Genomic DNA, 24,678 nt, shown 5'->3' on the forward strand with positions numbered 1-24,678 from the left:
TAGAGCTAGTTAATATGGTGAGCAATATGGTTATTGCCGTGTATCTTGTAATAGAGGTGTTATAAGGTGTATAGAATTAGGAGGTTAATCCTTTTGTGATTACTGGAGTTTGTACTCACAAGTTGCTTGAAGTTATTGGAGTTTGGTGAAATTCTGTGTGTCACGTCGTGATTTTTTTCTCCCTTGAACAAAGATATTTCTACAAAATATTTGTATTCATTACTTTAAGCACTTTATTACTTCTTTGTTAATTGGTATTCAAGGGACTTGGTCTCCTGATGGTGGACTCATATAAGCCAACAAATTCAAGATGTCAGACATCCCAAAATATGATTGGACAACAGACCCTCAAGAGCATGTAATAGCTTACACATGCACGGTAAAGAGCAATGATATGGAACCAGATGAGATCGAATCAGTTCTACTAAAAAATTCAGGGAAACGTTGACTAAAGGAGCCATGACCTGGTATTTCTTAATACCTAAACATTCCATTAAATCTTTTGAACACCTTACAAATTTCTTTGCGCAATCACATGCTGGAGAAAAAAAAGTGCAAGGAAGATTGACATATTTAAAATCGCTCAAGGAGATACCGAATTGCTCCGGGAGTTTGTGATACACTTCCAGAATGAAAGGATCTTGCTGACCCCAGTTCCGGATGAATGGGCGGCAGAAACTTTTTCGAAGGGACTCAACCCCAGAAGTTCAAGTCACCAGAGAAATTCAACCCGAAATGAAACAAATAATGGTACGAAATTACTGAAAACGAAGGGGAGAACTGGCTTTTATTCTCTTTATTAAAAACATCCAAGATATCTTATACACTCCACTGCCCAGAAAAAATGAAAAGGAAAAAGATGTACATGCTATTAGAAGATCCTTTAACCTTCTATGCTTCACTAAAAGAATCTTCCAAAAAATCTATTCCTTCATTTGATTGATCACTGCAACTCGCCAACCGGCGCTTCGTTGAGCCAGAGGAAATGGATGAAATCATACAACTTTGCACTCACACTAACCTGCTCAGTAAATAAAGCAAATCCAACAACAGTTCAGTCGAACCGGCACGCTGGGCATAGACATATATGTGAAAAAAAACACTAAAACTCGAACAAGTATTAGTATTCCCATCAGCATACCTTGTATGGTGTTGGGTTCAGTCTTCTCATATGATCTGGCCGCATCTTCTCCAGTTGTTCAATACACCGTTCCCTTATATCCTTCAATGGAGGCAGATCTTCTCGTATTTTATCTTTGGAAATGATAAAAAACAACAATTATTTTCAATATTGGATAGTGTGTTGCAAGACAGTTGATTTGGAGGTATAGACTCATCTACCATTTTCATTCACAAATAGAGTAGTTTAGTGGTGTATGCAGAATTTTATTTAACCAGTGTCAACACTACAAAATTTTATGTAGAAGTGAACAAGTAATTAAGATCACTATAATGGAAAGCGGTGTCATTTTTTATAGTTATACCCAATATCATTCATTTTGCTTATATTATCTATATATACGAACTGGTGTCATGTGACATCGGTTGGGGCAAGGTGTATTAGTTAATAAAACTGAAGTAGACTTTGTGCCAACAAGTGCTACAGATTTTAACATTTCAACAATGATTTTGATTGTGGAAACGAGACGAGGGAATTGTACAATCTACTTTTCATTATCTTAATCATCAACCTCCCCCCTCCCAGTCCAAAAAAAAAAAGAAGAAAAGAACAGATAACATTCTTTAAAAAACATTTTCCAGCTTAAAAATTAATATAACTCGACAGATAACAAGTCTCACCTGAACTTCCAGGCCAAAAACACTTTAAAAGCTCCTCAACATGCTGGGGCACAACGTATGCCCTTTTAGATTCACTAAATGGATGACGGCACAAAATTCGTTCACCAACCTGTCAATGTTTTTCTCTTTATTAACCATTGTATACACAACATAAATCTTATGGAACGCCACTTAAGAACTAGACATGACAAGCTTGATGAAATACCTTATAATGTACTGATAAAAATAAAATAAAATTGAAGTACCTTAGGAGGTGGCTCATTTTCACCAGTCATTAAGTCGACAAGGGGGTATCCTTCCTTTCCATACAATCTGAAACACCGTTTTTTACATGGAATAGAGACCTAGAAAGGAAACAGAATGGATGTCCATATAATTGAATAAAGAGGAAATAAAATGAAATCCATACTGGATCTCAATTGACAAGAGACGACAGCATAGCTTCAACAAACCTTTGTAACATCTTCAGAAAGCTTGATCCTAGGTTGATTATTTATCTCAACCAACTTGAAAACGACACCTAGAGCGGGCTGTGCGTAACAGGTAACCAAATGTGTTCCAATACCAAAAGAATCAACCTCGTGTCCCTGTTTAGGATAAGTCAAATATCTACCTTTCAATCAAGGGAAGGCAGAGGGTACAAATGCATGATGTCAAGCTATACACTCAAGAAAAATGAAAAGTATCTAGTTGGGAGCATATGAGCCTTGGAATTTTAAAACGGCGAACATACACTAGGAGGTAATCCAAAGAAATAAACTTTATTAGCATATTTCACTGATGTATCCTTGCATCATTTTTTTCCTGGTCGATTCTTGAGTGCTGAAACTGACATGAGTATGAACTGCCATACAGTTTCATTACTTAATGGTGTGTTTGTTACATAATACCTAGCTTAGTTTACTTCCCAAATTTAGACGAAGAGATCTCAAAGTCATCACACTGGAGAAATATTTTGACATTTTAAGGAGTTGTCATCTATAACATCATAAGCAACAAGAGAATATTGAAGCGAACTACTGATATTATATATACACACACACGCGCACGCACGCACACACACACACATACTTAACCCAATGGAAATAATGAAGCTGGACCAGGTTATAACAAAGTGAAGCGCAAGACGACAGCTAGAGAAGAAAACATTAATGGCAATGAGAGATATTATAAAGGTCAAATAACATAGGACAAGATTCTCTATGCTACGCCTGTGTTAGATTTCTGGTGGTCTAACCTGTTTCTTTAGTGCATCCAATGTTTCCTCATTAAGGTCATTGCTAGCTGTGATGTTCATTTTTCCAAAACCAGGCACTCCAAATTCTTTTTCAATAGTTTGAAAGAATTTCCTGGCTTCACATGACTGATAAGCAAGATCACCAGAATCTAATCTAATGCCAACTGCTCTATACCTGTAAATATAACATAAAAACGGCAAATATTATAAGGCATGGGCGTATTCCAATAACCACAGTAGAAAAAAAAGGTACATCAAGTAGAAACAGACTTGGTCAAACAAATGATGGTTTCAACTAAAATGATAAATCCTTAGAGGAGAGAACTATTAATTTAGAGAGCAAAAGGAGGTAATCATGCTGAGTTAAAAACGAAACTGTGCTCTGTCGACCAAAAAAAGTGGATAATTTTCCATAACATGAACACAATGTGCTCAAGGAGAAGAAGGCCTTGGAAATCTAAGTTTCTCAACTCCTTTTTGTTTTTTCAACTATTTATTTTCCTTTCTAGTTTTTTTAACTTTTCTTTTTGGGGTGTGGGAGGCAGGGACCCCAATATTATCAGAATTCAGTGAGACCTCTTTTTAGACAAATACAACAAACAAGTACGCCTTAGTCCCAAATAAATTAGGGTCCTGCTATATGAATCCTCATTTCTTCATTTAAGCTCATATCATATCATCATGATAATAAATAAAATAAAAGTGAAACATATGTTAAAAATATATATAAATAATAGTACTACTAATAAAAGTTTCATACGAGTCTACTCTAAAACTTATCCTCAACTAGTAGCTATAACTTATATGGATCTTTCTCTTCCATTCTGCCCTATGCTTAGCTAGTTCATAAATGGGAGAGAACACAAAAAGCAAAACATTAACAATACAAAGCTTGAGAAGATCAGACTAACAAAATAACACTAGGAATTCCAGTTGGCATCTCCTTTTCCATAGGTGCATATATCACCAAATACTCAACAGTACACCTTTTAAACTAATAAGCATCATATGAAGTAGATGATGCAAAATAGAACTTGTCAGGGGAAGCACTTACCCCAAATCATTAAGTGCAAGAGCAACTGCACAAAAATTTGGAACACCACTTCTCATGACCTGTTAAAGTACATGTTATAGATGGTCAATAAGAAAGTATGTCTGTGGAAATGCACCATAATACAAACATTCCTATAAATACCACGGCTGTTCTATTCTCTTTCAAAGTAGATTTCCTTAGTTTAAGATATTAACACAAATTACGAAGAATTTTTGCTCTGGTCAAGTATCCCAGAAACAACATAAAGCAGTGGCAGAAGAATCTACAATTGGACTTACATCATAAGTATCCACAAGGGCCAAAAAGCTTCCAGGAAAGGCTAGCCCATATGAGGCGAAAGCTGCTAACTCACTTTGGTTTGTCTCACTGAAAATTCCACCTAATAAGCGTGACCGCTGAAGATAGCACAGTCATCATAACAATGATATCCAAGCTCAAAATGGAAGAAGAAGAAGCATCAACCACCTTCATCACTTAAAATTTGAAGATTATCAAGATTCAAGAGTTGCTCAATTTTCAATTTCTAATAGAGGAAGGGAAGACACGAAAAATAAGGCAGTCCCTTCAACTATATTAGATGGATATAAATAAAGATATGCACAGGAACTAAGAATACACCCAGATGATAGAAGTTCTTCTTTTTCGGCTTTCAGCTTCATTATGGAAGTCCAAGATAAGTCTGCAATAGAGCACCCAAGGGCATGGCCTAGTCATCAATGAAGTGGTTGAGAACCATGAGGTCTTTAGTTCAAATCCTAGCCGAGACAAAAACACTTCGTGATTTCTTCCCATCTTTCCTACCCTTGGCAGATAGAAATACCTAGTACCTGTTGCTACTGGGTGGCTGCAGGTATCCAGTGGAATAAGTCCGAGGTACCGTAAGTTGGCCCGGACACTACGGTTATAAAAAAACAAAGAAAGATAAGTCTGCAATAGATAAAAAAAAATTCCACGCAATCAAATCCTATATAATTTGTAGGGATCTCTGTTATTTATTCTGACACCTAAGTACGGAGTAGATAAATCAAATAGGAAGGGGAATGATGAATGGGCACGACCTAGAATGATATGCTACCACTAGCTGTACAGCCACTTGAAATGGTATTTGGACTAAATCAGCTTAACTTCAACAGTGAAATTTCCCAAAAAGTCTCTCTCAAATGGGAATCACACCTTGGGATCACATGTTACCAATTAGCCACTTATCCACTCAGCTGCCTGCTACTTCAAGCTACCACTCACAGGGTCCAAAACATAAGACAACCTATTACCCTTATGCAATGGGCTTACACCGGTAAAGAGTGACAAGCATAAACATCCGGACAACCACCTGAATTGGATACATCCCCAACACTTCTTAAATTAATCAAACTTTTGAGTGGTCATACAAGAAGATTAGATTAAAAGGCAAAAGTAAAAAGGTGAAGCCAAAGCATAAAGGATACTTGAAAGTGAGGGACAAAACACGGTCAAAGTGCAAACTCAGAACCAACTGCATAATTTAGAACAAAATCTGATGGCTGGAGATTGAAGAAGGCAATAATAAGCCAACAAGGACACAACAGTTAAATTAAGAGGGTGAAACAATACCTTTAATTTAGTAAGCCACGTCTTCACCAGACAAACAAAATCCTTACAAAACTTAGGACTATCAAGGTGCTTAAGTGATCTTTCAGTGATCTCATCTGGGCTCTGCATAATATTAGATCAAGTCAGATGACAGATAAGTTTGATCCAGGGCAAAACAGTGAGCATAAAATCAGAAGAATTGAGCATCTAGAGACCAATTATAATCTAGATAGTCCTTATATAATACTTACGTTTATCTTCATTATTAACAAGAAGAACGAGACATACCAATCAATAGAAAAAGCAAAACCTTGGAATTAGAAACCATGCAGAAGACCAGGCCTCACTAGTTGACTGCTAACAACTCACCGGGGGAGGAGGCAGAGGGGTGCAAGGGGGTCATTTGAACCCCCTTCGTTGAAATATTATATGTATGTAGAGCAAAAATGATTTATTTGTATATACATCAGTTGTTGAATCCCCGTGGCATAATATATTTCCTTTTTTGAATCCCCTAGTTTAAATTCCTCTCTCCGCCTCTACAACTCACTGATTAAGAAGTGCTGAAGCTAGAATTGAATATTGCGTTACTTTATGGACAACAAGAAGCACATAAGTAGGAGTTCTAATTCACATAAAGTGGATTTACTTCAACTTAGAGCAAGATGTTTTAATTATCTCAGTGTCACACAACTATCCATGAGTGAAATTGTCAAATGATGCAAGTACATGTCACTGAAGTATACTTGTTCTCCAAGCAATCGCGTATTTACATGAATGTGTGCACTTATCCATACAAGGACCTACAAGAAAACACGTCTGTTATACCTTTTTTAAATATAATTTCTGCAAATGAAAATCTTTGTTTGACATCCCCTTCCAACAATCAAGGGCTCTATTATATAGTTCAAATCAAAATCAATTAAACCTCAATTCCAAGCCTCTATTACAGAGTTCACAAAAAATAAAATTCCTTAGCAAACAAAAGGCATCCTTTCCAATATCCAAATTGGGCTTATTTCTATCACCATGCCAGATGTGTTAAAGGAAACATGGTATGTGCGCATCTAAAAAAGATACTTGAAGATCTAGATGATGATCTGCACCTACTAAATAACAGTAAGAGTAATGATAATAAGTAATTTTGACGTTAAATAAAAGCCAACTAGAATTTATGGAAAAAGATGAAATTAGAAGATTTAGGGTGTGTTTGGATTTTCTAGTGTTTGGAAAGTAAGTAGAAAATATTAATCAACTTTTGCGGGGTTGGGGTGGATGCGGGATCAGAGGGTGGTTCAGTTGAAAATGGCATGGGAGAGTTTTGGAAAATGACCTAATCCTCCTTCTAGGGAAGTTGTTTTCCAGAAATTAGATGACAATGTGTTCTTACGGAAAAAAATTCAAAACATTAAAGCAAACCACATAGGGGAATGTTTTGATAACTAATCCCTGCATTATATTAATTCTTGCATTACTAATACCTATATAACTAATCCATGTATTACATGCATAATTCTAACAAGCAACCAAATGACCCCATAGAGGTTGTTTGGTAGGAGGTACAACAACAACAACAACATACCCAGTGAACTCCCACTAGTGGGGTCTAGGGAGGGTAAAGTGTACGCAAACCTTACCACTACCTCATGGAGGTAGAGAGACTGTTTCCGAAAGACCCTCGGCTCGATTGTATCAGCTCCAAGAGAAACAAAACAATATATATAGCATGTCGTCTAAAACGAAGAGTAAAGTAAATACTACACCGCACAAACAATAGTAGTAACAAAATAATGTGGTAATCGAATAGCAACAAACACAACCATAAAAGGCCCGACTAGTCCCATGGCCAACGTAAAACCTTCCTACCCTACTAGCCTTCTACCCTAATACGCGACCTCCACACCTGTCTATCTAAGGTCATGTCCTCGGTGATATGAAGCAGCGTCATATCATGTCTAATCACCTTCCCCCAATACTTTTTAGGTCTACCCCTACCCCTCCGCGTAATCCTTATAACCAACCGCTCGCACCTCCTAACTGTCAACACATCTCCTCTGCACATGCCCAAACCATCACAATCTCGCTTTTCTCATCTTATCTGACACAGGGGCCACTCTTACCTTCTCCCGAATAACCATATTTCTAATCTTGTCTCTTCTAGTAAGGCCACACATCCATCTCAACATCCTCATCTCCGCAACATGCATCTTCTAAATATGTGAGTTTTTGACTCGCCAGCACCCCACCTCATATAATAGCGTCGGTCTAACCACTGTTCTGTAGAAATTACCTTTAAGTTTAGGTGGTACCTTTTTATCACACAGCACTCCAGAGGCAAGCCTCCATTTCATCCATGCCGCCCCAATACAATGTGTGGTATCATCGTCGATGTCTCCACTACTCTGGATGACGGACCCAAGATATTTAAAGCTATCCCTCTTGGGAATAGGGTGACTGGCAAGCCTTACCTCCATGCCCTCTTCATCCATAGCCACACTGAATTTGCACTCCAAGTATTCAGTTTTGGTGCTGCTCAATTTGAACCCTTTAGACTCTAGAGTTTGTCTCCAAACCTCCAACCTATCATTAACCCTATCTCGAGTCACATCAATCAATACTATGTCATCCGCAAAAAGCATACACCATGGAACCTCTTCCTAGATTGGCCGTGTCAGCTCATCCATCACCAAGGTGAAAAGAAAATGACTCAGTACCGATCCTTGATGAAGTCCCATCTCAACAGAAAAGTACTCTGAATCTCCTTCCACCGTCCCAACCCGAGTCTTGGCTCCATCATACATATCCTTAATTGCCCTAATATATACCATCAGGACCAGTGTTGTGAAAAAGCGCCGAAGAGCTCGCTTTAAGCGTGAAGCGAAGCGAGGCACTAGCGCTTCAATACCGTGAAGCGAAGCGATTTCAAAAAAGTGTGCGCTTCATGGGAGAAGAGAGAAGCACGCTTCATCTAGAAGTGAGAAAAAAACTCACTTTTTTTGAAAAAGCGGCACTAGGGTTTTTTTTTAAAAAAAAAATCTGTAAAACTTATAATCAATTGTTCCAAGCTGCTGCGACTTCTTCTCCAACTTTGACAGTTCAACCAGGTTAGTTTTTCTTCTTCTCTTCTTCTCTTCTTCTGTTCTTCTCTTTCTGTTTCTATTTTTATTTCCATTCAGCAGTTCTGCCGTCTGCGCAACTGCTGCGATGTTCTTCTCTTCTTCTTTTTCTATTTCTGCATAACTGCCGTCTGCGAAGAATTATTTTTTTCAAGTTTTACTCAGCAGTTTGACCATTTTTTTTTGAAGATAAAGCATATGCTCTGTTTTTTTTTCACATAGTCTGGCTGCTTTATTATTTTTTTTTAATTTTGCTGCAGTTGCTCTTTTAATTTTGCTGCAGCTTCTCTGGTATTGTTTTGACAATTTGACTTGTGTGACTGAATTATTATTCTATTTTTTCTTTGTAGTAAGTTGTATTTTCTTAATGGCACAAAAAAAGAATCTAGCTTGGGCATATGGAATTGTAATGGGAAGTAACACAAAAATCAAATGTGTTTTTTGTGATATGACATATAATGGCGGAATATTTCGTCACAAGAAGCATTTTATTGGTGGTTATAAGATGTTAAAGTGTGTCCAAAAGTCCCGAATAGTGTGAAGGAAAAAATAAAAGAGTATTTTACGAAAAAAATGAATTTAAAACTCAAATGAATCCTGAAGCATCCATGGTTAATCTTGTTGATGATGATGAAATGGATGATGAAGTTGAAGTGAATATGCCAATGGGGCATATTTTATTATCTATGCATATTTTATATTTTATATTTTTATACTAAATAGCGTTTTTTCTGAAAAAAGCATGCGCTTCGCTTCACGCTTCTCGCTTCTGTGAAGCGAGCCCCTGTCGCTTTTTTCCGCTTCTCGCTTCTCAAAACACCGATCAGGACCCTTTTGCCTCCAAGAACCAACAAAGGACATCTCTCGGAACTTTATCATATGTCTTTTCAAAATCAATGAATACCATATGAAGATCCCTCTTACTCTCCCTAGATTTCTCCACCAGTCTACGCATCAGATGGATCGTTTCGGTAGTCGACCGCCCCGGCATGAGTCCAAACTGGTTCTCTGATATGGACACTTCTCTCCTCACCCTCACTTTCACCTTCACCACCCCTCTCCCAAAGCTTCATAGTGTGACTCACAATTTGATATCCCTGTAATTATTACAATTTTGGATATCACCCTTGTTCTTGTACAATGGAACCATTGTACTCCACCTCCACTCATCGGGCATCTTAGCTGTCTTCAAAATAACATTAAACAATCTAGACAACCATTCCATACCTTTCTTGCCAATGCAATTCCAAAAAATCCATCGAAATCTCATCAGGACCGATTGCTCTCCCCCTGCACATCCAACTAATCGCACGTCTAACCTCTTCAAGCCTAATGCTTATGGAATATCCAAAATCCCGAAGGCTTTGGGAGAACGCCAAATCACCCAGGACAATGTCTCTGTCCCTTTTTTCATTTAGGAGTTTGTGGAAGTAAGCTTGCCACCTTTGTTTAATAGAGGTCTCGTCCACCAGCACCTCGTTTGGTAGGAGGTATTAGAGAAAATAATATATATTTTAGTTTTGGTATTATTTAATCCTTTATTTGGTTGTGTTTTTAATCTATGTATAACTAATACATGCATAATAAATCAGTACTATTATTATGCGTAGAAAACCATGACATTAAAATACGCAGTAACATTCCTATTCTAATACACCCTATTCAGTACTATTTCTATTCTAATACACCATATTCATTTAATACAATAAACCAAACAATTGATAAAAAATAATTTCAGCATTACTAATGCCAACAATACTAATACACCTTATTCAGTATTATTCTTATACACCCTACCAAACGACTCCTTTGTGTTTTGATAATTCTAAGACACCTTTCAGTTATGATCCTTAAACAGCCCAAGCATGTAAGCAAAGATCATTGTGATATGTGTGGGACAAACAAACTTTTGAAACACTTGTACACAAAAAGTGTCACTTATATTACACAGAAGGAAAAGTTGTTGCAAGGTTGCACCTACCATAAATGAGCTAACGAATGCATGAGAATGTGTTCCACGGAGCGGGATCTCAAATAACTTTCCAGCTGCCACATTGCTGCCAAATAAAGTTTTTGGAGAGAGATATGATCCTCATGGCTAGATTAATATGATAAAAAAATAAAATCTCAACAAGGAAGGAAAAAAGTACCATGATGCTCTAGTTTTCACCCAAGAAGAAGTTTATTCTTATTAAAACATAAATTGCTAATAAAACTTTAAGTTGCAGCAAATGCAACAGTAAAAATAATCTGAGAAGTTAAGTGTTGCTTATCAAGAGATACATATTCATCTTATTGATCAAAGCCCGGCCCATCTAGAAAGCAAAAGGAATAGAGATTCAAAGTAAATGAAACCTTGTGTTCGAATAATCTCAATTGATGTCAACATCCATATTGAGAACCTACTCTAGCGTTTAGCTTCATGTAATCTTGTCCATTTTAAGGTCAAATTGCATGACTGTCCAGTGTACTGATCCTTTCAGAAAAGGTACAATTTTGTTTCTGGAATAGCTAATACTAATCCTATACCTATAAAATATTTATTTGGAATTTACAAGCACTTCATCTAAGAAAAACACATTGACGATACTGGTGACTTCTATATATTGTGTAAGCTTTTTTGCTCTCATTGCCAGTCTCAAGCCCCAATAGAGGAAGAGGGTTGCAGTAGGCTACTAGTCAGCTTAACACTAGCCAATTTATGGTGAATCCTCACAAAATAAATGAGATTTAATTGAGCAGCATGGACAATAAGGATTCATAAACCCGATATGTACCTGCTACTGATTGGAGCGTAGTTGTTGTTGGTGACTATGTATGAACTACTTGTTCAAGAGTCTGGTCAATGGAGAGTGTTCTCAATTATACCAGTTGTATAGTGACACATTTGTACTGTTATGACGAACTGGTGTTTTAAATTGTTTATTACTAACTGGTTCTAAGAATCATAAAATTTTATTTTCAAAATAAGAAGGATGTCCATATGAATTTAAAAACTGCATCTCATATAGAAAGAGGAATAGGTAGTGGAACTATTTCATGAAACAGATTATAACAGGATAGATTGTGTATGGAATCACCTTGTTGCATCAAATCCTCCCATGTAGCAATATTTCGAAGCTGATATACCACCATCCGGACCCTACTCATGAAGAGGCAAAGATCACGGAATAATTTGTAAGAGAGACCTTCCAATTTCAAGTTATCGGAAAGAAAGATGAAAAACCTGTGCTCTTCGAAGCCCAAATTCTAGCAGCAGCTTGGACTTTCCCGCAACAAAACGATGTCTTGCTGCATTAGTAGTGACTAGCGATGCATAGTTTATGAGATTGACAAGTGCAGTTTCTAGTAGTTGAACCACCTTTGAGATTCAAAAGCAATCCCCAGATATTAAAATCGAACAGAAGTTTAAGAAAATGCATGAAGCATCAGTATTGAGAACAATGCCTCTTTCACGTACAAGCATGAATAAAAGGATAGTTTAGTTGGTACTCACAGCAATTGGCCCTTCAATCCTCATCAGTGGAACCTTGGGAAAGACAACTGATCCTTCAGGTATAGAAAATATCTCAACATCTGAACAGTTAATTCCTCGAAGGTAGTTATAGAAGGCATCCTGCAAAGTCCATTTGCAGATGCTTATGTCTCAAGCACTTAAGACTGTAAGGGCTCGTTTGGTACGAGGGATAAGGGATAGCTAATCCTGGAATTAATTTTCAGATGAGTTTATCCATGTTTGATTGGGGTAAAATCGCGGGATAACTTATCTGGGGATTAGTTATCCCGGGATTGTCGTGTTATTCTTATCCCACATTGAGGGTGGGACAGCAATCCTGAGATAATTAATCTCGGGATAACCCTTTACCCAACCAAAAGATGCCTAAGTATGTCAAACAATTCTTCAAGCATATAGGAAAAGGTAGTACGAAAGCACAACATTGCCTGATTTTCTCAACAGAATGAGATGGTATGTTCATGAGAGCGGAAAATATATCTCAAAGAAGATGCGGGATTAGATAACTATGTGAACAGAATTACAACTACTATGACTTGCCATAACAACTTCAGTAAATTCATGACAATCTAGTGTAGAGTTATGGCATGAGCCTCTTTCCTTTATGTTTACCAAAAATCAATAGCAGCAACAGAACAAATGCCAAATGCAAGATAAATAAATAAGATGACGACTGCTTTTGCCAAACTTATCTAGATACACTTTGATATGTTGCCAAAACAACATCCGGAATACAAAATATTTTGATAACAACATCTGGAAGAAAAATAACGATTAGAAATGAGCCACCAGTTCAATCATAACTACTCATGCTTATGTAATCTCAGTAATTACCTAGGTTTGCTCATAATCATATTTCACTAAGGTATCATGAAACAAGAAGAACATTAATCCTCCAGAATTCATGCATGAGTTTCCTATAATGACATGTGTTGTCAAAGGCGTGCTTAAGCCCTGAAGCAAGGCTCAAAACGTGTTGCGCTTCGCCTCGCTTTATGTGCGCTTCAGTGTCGCCATCAAGGTTCTAAGGCATATTTTTCCTTGCCAATGAGCCTCTTCTGAAGAGGTGACGCTAAACAATTGATATTTCTCTTATCATAATCTTTTTTCAATTTCTATATTCATATATTTGTCATTCATATTTATAATTATTAGTCTTGAACCAGACATATATATTTGTAATTTTTTTCTCTCTTTGCGCCTTTTTTCATTAATGCCCACACTTTATTTACGCTTTGCACTTAAAGCCCCAACGGACCTTAGAGTTTTTTTGCTCTTTTTGCCTTTGATAACACTGATAATAACATATAATAATAGAAATAACTAATAACCCTAAAGGACAAAAAGATACAAGCAGATTTCTATCTCTCATCAAATGCAACTTTTATACACATTACAGTTTTTTATTTACTTTGTCAATAATTAATCTACCTCACATGACGGGGGCAATGATTTCCTGATAAAAGCTATCTCATCCTCAGTTAATTTGTAATGAGCAATAAACTTTATGCATTCTTCTAACCCAGCAAATATTGTATATTCACCACCAAATGGATTCTTCCGGAAATACAAGTCAAACCTGAAATATTCAAACAAAGATTTTCTCAACAACTGAATAAGAATGTTACTGTTGTAACTTAAAATAAACAAATCAATGTGTCCCTCTCTAAATTAAATTGATCAACAAAAAAATAAATATGTCCCGCAATAAAATTATAAAGATGAGTTGGTTCATCAAATGAACATGGTGGAGCAATCAGATATCCTGAGGTCAAACTTTAACGCCTGCCATTACTCCAAACACTTCCACATATTAGACCCAGGAAGCGGCGGAGCCACGATTTTCACGAAGGAGCTTCAAAATATGGAGTAAACATGAACAAGACAAAGGGGTTTCAACATCAGCTATATACACATAAAAAAAGGTTAATTTTAACCATGTTTAAGGATAGTTTTCAGCTGAAGGCATGCAAAACCGTCGGAAGGCATGCATAAATACAATTAATAAATAAATGTGTTCCCTCGCTTAACTGTTTTGCTTTTTCAATAAGGTACTTGATCAGATGAATAAAACAGTTAGTCCCCACAAGTTGAATATTTATCCTTTGACAATCAATAAAACGATCGATCACAATTCTAGATTTTGATCAACTGTCAAAATTCATAATTTCAGTACTTGCACATTATATCAAACACATGAAATGCAGGGTAAATTGATAGAAAATCAATATTATGAAAGCACTCACACAGCACGTTCATTGTGTTTTCCAGCTTTCCAATAAGCATATGCCATAGTAAATTGATAAAGATCTGTTAAAAGAGGTGTCACCATTGGATTGGTCGGACCACTAATAACCCCAATTTTAGCACCTCTTTGTTCTAATTTCTTCCTCCCATTAGCTACTGCTGCAGCGGCCATGATTTTCCTCTACGCAATTGAACCTCACAATTTGTTTAAGACGGTTCGATTGAATAAACCAAAATTGTTTTCCCGTTCAATATTAAGTGGATAATTATAATAATAATAATAATTATTATTCTGAGAATCTAATGATGGAATTTCTGATTTCACCAAACACTTCCCTTACGGTACCGGTGCCGGCGCCTGCCGGTTTCTTCCCTGCTGGCTGTGCTATATTACAGAATGCAGAAAACAGAGGAAGAGAAAGATGGAGGCCCAGCTGTTTGATAAAAGTTTTTATTTTAGTTTTTGTTTTCGGCGTTTGATGTAATCAAATATACTTAACACTTCTAGAACTGTTTGGGTTATTTTGGAGTTTGGACGAAATAGGCGGATCTAAACTTTTAAATAAGTGGATAATAAGCTTTACACTCTATCATAATCCCATTTCATTTTTTTTATTTGGTTTGGTGCGATAAGGATAGAAATGAGGTTTTCTAATTCTTATTTTATGTGTTTTTGATTAAGTATAAAATGATTTGAGAATCATTTACATTTTGTTAACTTTAGTTTAAAAAATTAAATTTTTATTTTAATTTAATTTAAGGGATTTAATGAAATTAACTTGGAGGCATGATTCATTATTGACTTTTTTGATTTTGATTTCATTTTCTCCTCTATTAGTGAAGACTCAATTTTAAAGGAAGAAGTATATACGGTGGATGATTTTGGCAGGTGTTTGTTTGCTAATTAATTTATTTTTCTATTCCCTTCTCTCGTCTTTTGATTTTATTTTCGTGTATGATTAATAATTAAACAATTGAATCAAACCAAACAAACTGATAACAACCACATACATATCTATCTATCTATCTATCTATCTACCTATCTATCTATCTATCTATCTATCTATCTATCTATCTATCTATATATATATATATATATATATATATAGATATATTATAAGATCCTAGAAACTTGAAAAGTCTTAAACCAAGGATGAAAAGAGGAATTCTCAGAAAGTTGTAGAAATCGGCACCTGAGGTTGACCACGGAAGCCATCACGGGCCGTGGTGAGAACCACAGACCGTGGTAGAGATTCAGACTTGTAGGGAGAAGACCACGACAAAGGACCACGGACGGTGGTGAGAACCACAGGCCGTGAAAACCTCTGTGGTGGCCCCTCCCCAAAACCCTCAGGAAACATCCCAAGGCAAGGGCCATGGACGACCACCACGGACCGTGGAGTTTTTCACGGACCATGAAGATGGTCCGTCCAGGGGTCCCTTCATTTTTTCATATGGTCTTTAAGTTTAATTCATTAGTGTGGGAATGGATTTGGAGATGTTTTAAGGTCACAAGAATCCTTGAGCACAAAGTTAAGTTAAAAGCTTCCTTACTGATTGAGTTTCGATGTAAGATGTTACAAAGGTCAACTTTAAGAGATCATATCTTCTTGAATATATAGACTCAGGTGTCCCATTACCTACCAAATCAAAGGTTTCTGAATTTTCTTTCCAACGCCACCGAGTTTGCCTCAGTTGGAGTTCAAAGTAAAAGGTTATGGCCATTTCAGTGGAGCTGCTCAAAAAGGTGAGGACTACTGACCGTGGTGGCTTCCGTGAAACGCAATACGATCTATAGTGCTTTCCGTGAAGGCCACCTTTTCAATCCGTTTAAGCCTTGGGATCAATGGTGAGCACCACGACCCGTAATGCTCTTCCGTAAACCTCATTACGGTCTGTAATGGTTTCCGTGATGAAGGTTCAGAGAGCTCTCTACAACACCTTCCCAAATATTTTTTCGAGTCCTTTATCATGGGACCCCACCACAGTCCGTGGTGGGCATCACGGCCCGTGAAGTTCCCCTGTGAAACCAGTTCTAACCATATCTTTCAAGTGATATTTTGGTCTTTTCCTACATTTTAACCCAAAGTGGTATTGTTTTGAGGGAAAACTTCACCTATCTAAAGACCCTAGACCCTTCAAAGCCCTCATTTTCTTTCACTCCAACTTCCCAAACATAAATTCTCTCTTCTCAAACTCTCCCAAGAGTTTCAAGCCAAGCTAGGATTCATCTCAAGGCATCTTCATGTTTCCTCTCTTTCTTAAGCTTTCACTAGGGATTTTGTTTCCCCCAAGGTAAGTGAGTTTTAATCCATGGGTCCTTCCACCCATGGAGCCCAAATATTTTCTCAAACTAGCTTTTTAATTTTAAATGATGAAATTTTATGGGCTTTTACATGATTATTCCAAATGCATAGTTCATGATATATTTGAAGTTTATTTACTTATATTGATATATATTGACTCTCAATTTCATAAAATGAATGGTTTGCTAAGGTTCTTATATGAAGGTTTGAAAGATCGTTTTGAAGATGTTTGACTTTATAAGTTTATATCACTCTCATGCATACAAGTATTCTTTAAATGTATTTGAAGGTCTTTATGAAATGAACCCACCTAGTTTCTTATGATGAAGTAAAGTTGAAATGAAGTTTGACTCCAATGAACGTGATGAAGTAAATGCTTAGGAAAGAGAGTCTTTATGAAATGATTAACTGATGAAGGGCTTCTTAGCCAAAGTAAGGTTTTAATGTGAACGAACAATTCCTGCATTGAATCAAATGAAAGGTTTTAATGAGCTATTCCATCGAATGATGATTTTATATTAAAGTTATATAAATGCTTATGTTCTTATGATATTTAAATGTTATTTTGTTGAGAGCTTACCTAGCACCGAGATGGACTAGAGGGGAATACACATGTCCCAAAACTACGTGCCACCATAGGTATAAAGGAGATAGAGGCAAATACCCAAATCTATAAGAAGTGAGTACCTGAAATATCAAGGCTTGGAGGTGAGTACCCGAGTCTAAGAACTAGGGGTGAGTACCCAATTCACACAATTGCTTAGTGGATCCACTTAGACATGATGGAGTTTACCTTGGCAAGTAGTCTCCTTTTTTTTCCTCCGATGTAGGGGTAGCATCTGAACTCTATGTTATAGCTCACATGATTTATGTCGGTTAACGGTTTCTCTCACAAAGGTACAAGGTCCCTCCTCCAATGTTTAAGATATATTATATGATGTGTACTATATCTATCACAAGATAAAGTATGTGCTCGCACAAAGTTAAACATTTCTTTCAAAAAGTTTATGGTATACTTATTTACGATTCATAGTACTTTGCTAGTACATGGGTTCTTATACCCACTCATGGTTTCTATATTTCATTGACTAAGCTTCATAACTCCAAATGGTATTTCAAATAATCGCAAGGTTCCAGCATGGTCCATTGCATCACCTTATTGTATCATGATATATTGCATTGCATGGTCACATGCGTTAGTACATTCAAAGTACTAACGCATACTTTTGCCTACATGATATCACCATGTAGGAACCGACGTTTCTCCTCATTCTCCTTCACATGGCTAGGTCGATCATTGAAGGCTACTTAGTATATGAGTTCCCATGTTTCGGGAACAACATTCCATTTCCTTTTCTTGCTATTTACATGTATAGACTTTTAGTTATCTTGTGGTACTTTTGGACACTTATCATGAGGGTGATCTAGGAATATATCTTAGCCCTTTTTCAATTGTAAAGAAAGTAGAGGTATTGTTGGACAAATAGATGATGTTTGATGTTGCCTATGATTTTTATTCTATGTTATCTCCCGTACTCCCTTTACCCCCTTTTCTTCCGTGATTTATTATATGTCATTACCTATGAAAATCTTAATGAATGCTAAGAGGCTTGGGTGAGGTACCTCAGGGTGTCCCATTCTCCTTGTCACGTCTAGGACCTAGGCTTGGGTCGTGAAAAACTTGGTATTAGAGCTTGAGGTTTTGAAATGGTCCTCGGAGTCCAATATAATGCCTTAAATAGGATTTTGTTCGTGGTTGTGAAGCACGCCATAACTATGAATATGACACTATGAGACGGTTAGAAAAGTCTTCACTTCTTTCAATTGATGTCGTGCACAAGAGTGTCCTAAGTTTTTCTCTAACTAACAACCGGTTTTATGTTCTCTAGATAATGCCTTGTGGAAGAGTATCTCCAAGAGCAAGGGTTGACGATGAGGACCAAGCTCTTCCAGTTTCAGCTATCCCACATCTAGAGAAAGGGGTAAATCAAGCCAAGTTCCGCAACATCGTTGCATTATTGGCTCAAGTTGTAGCCCACCAAAGGCATCAAGGTATCCCTCCTCCTCAAGTTCAAAATCTGGCCTCTCGGATTCGGGATTTCCAAAGGATGAATCTGCTCAAGTTCGATGGTTCTAAGATAGGTGAGGTCCCTATAAAGTTTATCAATGAGGTATGCCAAATTGTAGCCATCATGGATGTGCCGCCAAATGAGAAGGTTGAGCTAGTGGTATATCAACTCAAAAGTGTAGCTCGATTATGGTATTAGCAATGGGTTGTGGAGAAGCATGAAAGGATGGGGATGATAGGATAGGAAGAGTTCAAAGATTCTTTCCTAGACCGCTTCTTTTCATTGGAGTTGAGGCCAAAATCCAAGAGTTCATCAACCTTCATCAAGGGAGTATAAATATGAGGGTGTATGCCCTCAAATTCACAAAATTATCAAAGTATACTCCCTTCATGGTCTCTAAGCCCCATTCTAGAATGAGCAAGTTTATTTTCAGTATCTCGAGCTTAGTGTCCAAGGAGTGCAAGACGTCCATGTTGGTCAAGAAAATGGATATCTCCTGGTTAATGTCTTATGCCAAGAAAATTGAAGAGGAAAAGCTTATGGAGGTTGCTAGGATGACCAAGAAGGCCTGGATTAAGGATGGATCATCTTTTGATAGTGCTTCAGTGCCTAAATATCATAAGGATAGGGTACCTAACCCTAGGTATCAAGGTGACAATGGTAGTGGTCAAACTTTTCTGGCATGACAAAAGTGTAGAAGGTACCATCTGAGAGATTATTTAACCAGTTCAGGTGTATGTTTTGGTTGCGAAGAATCATAAGTTGAGGCGTTGCCCATGGGTTGCTAATAATGATAGGATAGTCATCGACGATCTCAGCTCTACCCCTCTATGAGTCCCAAAACTTAGCGTGGTACTTCATCCGATAAGTGTGAATTTCCTTTTTGAAATAGTAATGATTGGTATGGATTGGTTGTATGCACCTTATGCTTCTATATATTGTTGAACTCATTGAGTTAAGTTTCAATTCCCAAATGAGTCTATTCTAGAATGAAAGGGTCATGATTCGATAGTTAAGGATAGGTTCATTTCTTATCTTAAAGCCTAGGAAATTGATTACTAAGAGTAGCATTTATCATATGGTGAGGGTTAGGGGTGTCAACCCCAAAAGTACTTCTTTAGAGTAGTTCCAATGATGGTGGTGCAAGATGGATCTAAATCATCTTTGGTGGTGGATGTTAAGTCGAAACAAGACCTTGATCCATCATTAGTTAAATTAAAAGAATTGGTGGTTGATAAGGAGATTGAAGTCCTCTCACAAGGAGGAGATGGAGTACTTATTTACCAATGTCGGTGGTGTGTTCCAATGTTAATGATAGTAGACAAGTCATGATATATAGAGAGAGAGTGGATATTCCATATTATGATAATTGTGGCATACTTATTCCATTTAAGGTTATTGACATGGAGGAAGAGCTAGATGGGATCTTGTAGGGTGCAATAGATAGGTCGGAGTATATTGATGTGTCCTTTAGTAGGAATTAGTGCAAATGTAGATGTAAAGATGCTAATATAGGCATGAAAATTCTTAAGTGATGATGACTTAAAGAGAGTCATAGAGTGGTTAGAATGGTAGGCTTGAATACGTGGTTGTAGGTATATGAGTGATGGTAGTAGGCTACTAATGACTCCTCGTTAAGGGTTTCAAATGAGTGTATTATAATGGTTATAGAACTAGACTTGAATTTGGTATTGATGGCATGTGGGTGAATGTACAATGTATTGGATGTTTCATTATTTGGTCTCGAGGTTTGTTGAATATGGTAGTAAGGGGTAGTACTCTTTGGATAGATTTTCCTATAGAGGTATAGGGTCCTAAGGATTTTTGGAGAGGTGTCCTATGAATGTGATTTTTCATTGGAGTTAGCCTCAGTTCTTCCGTTATTCCATGTGTCTATGTTGAGGAAGTATGTAGGTGATCCAAGTTCCATTACGCCTTTGGAAGTAGTGAACATTGAAGAAGATTTGACCTATGAAGAGGTTTCGGTTGAAAATTCTAGATTGGAAAGTCAAGAGATTGAAGAACAAGGAAGTTGCATTCGTTAAAGTCCTTAGGAGAAATCAATAAGTTGAGAGTGCTACATAGGAAACGGAAGCGGATATGATGAAATATTACCCTCATCTCTTCTATTCTACTCAAGCCAAAAGTACTAAGTCATTCATGTGCAAGTATTTAAGACTATTATGTTTTAGTTTTCCTAAGTCTTCATACACATGCATGTACATGAAGTTGAATTTTAAAATTGTGTTTTATGTTTAAGTTTAGAGATCTCATGTTTGATGCATTTCAAGTGTCATTATATTCTTGCTGGGTTGCTAGTCCTCATGCCATATCCTCCTTCAAAGCAAATGATTCTCATTCGAGGGTGAATGTTCCCAAGGGGGAGATATTGTAAGACCCCAAAAACTTAAAAAGTCCTAAACCAAGGATCAAAAGAGGAAATCTCAGAAGGTTGCAGAAACCGGCACCAGGGGTTGACCACGGAAGCCATAACGGGCTGTGGTGAGAACCACAGACCGTGGTAAGCAACCATGGTAGAGATTCAGAGTTTGCAGGGAAAAGACCAGAAAAAGGACCATGGACCGTGTGAGCACCACCAGCGGTGAAGACCTCCGTAGTGACACCTCCCCAAAACCCTCAGGAAACATCCTAAGGCAAGGGCCACGAACAACCACCACGGACCATGGAGCTTTTCATGGGCCATGAAGATGGTCCATCCAGGGGTCCCTTCATTTTTTATAGGGGATTTAAGGTTAATTCTTTAGTGTGGGAATGAATTTGGAGATGTTTTAAGGTCACAAGAATCCTTAAGCACAAAGTTAAGTTAAAAGCTTCCTTACCGATTGAGTTTCGATGTAAGATGTTATATAGGTCAACTTTAATATACCATATATCCTTGAATATATAGATTCAGGTGTCCCATTGCCTACCAAATCAAATGTCTCTGAATCCTCTTTCTAATTCCACCGAGTTTACCTCATTTGGAGTTCGGAGTAAAAAGTTATGACCATTTCAGTGGGGCTGCTCAAACAAGTGAGGACTATGGACTGTGGTGGCCTTCCATGAAACACAATACGGTCCGTAGTGGCTGTCCATGAAGGATACCTTTTCAACCCTTTTAAGCGCTGGGAACACTGGTGAGTACCACAACCCGTAATTCTCTTCTGTAAACCTCATTACGATCTATAATGGTATCTGTGATGAAGGTTCAAAGACCTCTCTGCAAAACCTTCCAAAATATTTTCTGAGTCCTTTATCATGGGACCCCACCACAGTTCGTGGTAGGCATCACGGACTGTGAAGGTCCCCCATGAAGCTAGTTCCGTCCAAATATTTAAAGGGACATTTTACTCTTTTCCTGTAGTTTAACCTAAAGTGGTGTCGTTTTGAGGGCAAAATTCACCTATCTAAAGGCCCTAGACCCTTCAAAGCCCTCATTTTCTTTCACTCCAACTTCCCAAAAACAAATTCTCTCTTCTCAAACTCTCCCAAGAGTTTCAAGACAAGCTAGGGTTCATCTCAAGGCATCTTCAAGTTTCCTCTCCTTCTCAAGCTTTCATTAGGGATTTGGTTTCCCCTTAGGTATGTGAGTTTTCATCCATGGGTCCTTCCAACCATGGAGCCCAAATGTTTTCTAAAACTATCTTTTCAATTTTAAATGATGGAATCTTATGGGCTTTTACATGATGATTTCAAATGCATAATTCATGATATATTTGAAGTTTATTTACTTATATTGATATATATTGACTTTCAATTTGAAATGAATGGGTTGCTAAGGTTCTTATATGAAGGTTTGAAAGGTAATTTTAAAGTGCATATCGTGGGAAGTTTTGAAGATGTTTGACTTTCTAAATTTATGTCACTCTTATACATACAAGTATTCTTTAAATGTATTTGAAGGTCTTTATGAAATGAACCCACCTAGTTTCTTATGATGAAGTAAAATTAAAATGAAGTTTGACTCCAATGAATGTGATGAAGTAAATGCTTAGGAAATGATTAACTGATGAAGGGCTTCTTAGCCAAAGTAAGGTTTCAATGTGAAAGGACAATTCCTGCATTGAATCAAATGAAAGGTTTTAATGAGCTATTCCATCGAATGATGATTTTATATTAAAGTTATATAAATGCTTATGTTCTTATGATATTTAAATGTTATTCTGTTGAGAGCTTACCTAGCACTGAGATGGACTAGAGGGGAATACCCATGTCCCAAAACTACGTGCCACCATAGGTATAAAGGAGATAGAGGCAAATACCCAAATCTCTAAGAAGTGAGTACCTGAAATATCAAGGCTTGGAGGTGAGTACCCGAGTCTAAGAACTAGGGGTGAGTACCCAATTCACACAATAGCTTAGTGGATCCACTTAGACATGATGGAGTTTACCTTGGCAAGTATTCTCCCCTTTTTCCCTCTGATGTAGGAGTAAAATCGGGACTCCATATTATAGCTCACATGCTTTATGTTGGTTAACGGTTCATCTCACAAATACAAGATCCCTCCTCCAATGTTTAAGATATATTATATGAAGTGTACTATATCTATCACAAAAAAAGTATGTCCTCGCACAAAGTTAAATATTTCTTTCAAAAGGTTTATGGTATACTTATTTATTATTCATGGTACTTTGCAAGTATATGGATTCTTATAACGACTCATGATTACCTTTATAATGTTTAAGTTACTTTTATGATTCATGATGGTTTGTATATTCCATTGACTAAGCTTCATAACTCCAAATGGTATTTCAAATGATCGCAAGGTTTTAGCATGGTCCATTGTATCACCTTATTGTATAATGATATATTGCATTGCATAGCCACATACTTAGTACATTCAAAGTACTAACACATACTTTTGCCTACATGATATCACCATGTAGGAATCGATGTTGCTCTGCATTCTCCTTCACCTAACTATGTTGATCGTTGAAGGCTACTTAGTATGTGAGTTCCCATGTTTCGAGATAGAACATTCCATTTCCTTTTCTTGCTATTTACATGTATAGACTTTCGGTTATCTTGTGGTAATTTTGGATACTTATCATGAGGGTGAGATAGGGATATGTCTTAGTCCTTGTCAAGTTTAAAGAAAGTAGAGGTATTTTTGGATAATTAGACGATGTTTGATGTTGCCTATGATTTATATTCTCTTTTATCTCCCGTAGTCCCTTTACCCCTTTTTCTTCCACGATTTATTGTATGTCATTACCTATGAAAAGCTTAATGAATGCTAAGAGGCTTGGGTGAGGTACCTCCGGGGGTTACATTCGCCGTGTCACGTCTAGGCCTAGTCCCTAAATAAATCACTTGGTCTGTGAACACAATTATTCAATCAACTCTCTATCAGCAGAAGACTTAACTCATCAAGATGATAAAATAAATACTTATAGAATAAGTCTAAAGGTCAACAATCTCTCTAATACTATCAACATGACTAGTACGAATGAAACTAGCCAAAAAATATTCTCAAATCAACAAGTCAACATTCTAGTCTATGAAGCCTCTATCAACTATCTAAGTGGTGCCAATGACATGTTCATGGCTACCAAATCAAAATAAAAGGAACGTCAAAACTCGAAAGCTAGATGATAAAATAATGGTGTCCTTTGAAGCAAGGAGGACTCACCAATCAACTTGAATGTAAACAAATCCTCAACGACACATTTTTTGATGATCTCTAGTACCTGTCTCTGTATCATAAAATGATGCAGACCCAAATGGACATCAGTACGTGGAATGTATGAGTATCTAATATGGCA

At 37.1% G+C, this 24,678-nt stretch overlaps 1 protein-coding gene across 2 annotated transcripts; it reads right to left on the reverse strand.

Annotated features, from left to right (window-relative positions):
- Nucleotides 1–762: 762 nt before the first annotated feature.
- On the reverse strand, nt 763–15,058 carry LOC129895017 (nicotinate phosphoribosyltransferase 2-like). Of its 2 annotated transcripts, XM_055970640.1 has the most exons (16): nt 14,537–15,058; nt 13,722–13,869; nt 12,273–12,392; nt 12,003–12,137; nt 11,857–11,918; nt 10,758–10,833; nt 6,407–6,463; nt 5,682–5,783; nt 4,370–4,486; nt 4,092–4,150; nt 3,038–3,212; nt 2,253–2,387; nt 2,046–2,144; nt 1,801–1,909; nt 1,142–1,254; nt 763–1,021 (listed from the first exon to the last, which is right to left on the reverse strand). In XM_055970640.1, the coding sequence occupies exons 1-16, from the start codon at nt 14,707–14,709 to the stop codon at nt 944–946; spliced, it is 1,758 nt and encodes a 585-aa protein (XP_055826615.1). In that variant the 5' UTR covers nt 14,710–15,058; the 3' UTR covers nt 763–943. The 2 variants fall into 2 exon arrangements, with proteins under 2 accessions (XP_055826615.1, XP_055826616.1); XM_055970641.1 differs by lacking the exon at nt 6,407–6,463 and having other exon boundaries at nt 14,537–15,057.
- Nucleotides 15,059–24,678: the final 9,620 nt, after the last annotated feature.

Source organism: Solanum dulcamara, chromosome 7, assembly GCF_947179165.1.
Source record: "Solanum dulcamara chromosome 7, daSolDulc1.2, whole genome shotgun sequence".
Classification (NCBI taxonomy): domain Eukaryota; kingdom Viridiplantae; phylum Streptophyta; class Magnoliopsida; order Solanales; family Solanaceae; genus Solanum; species Solanum dulcamara.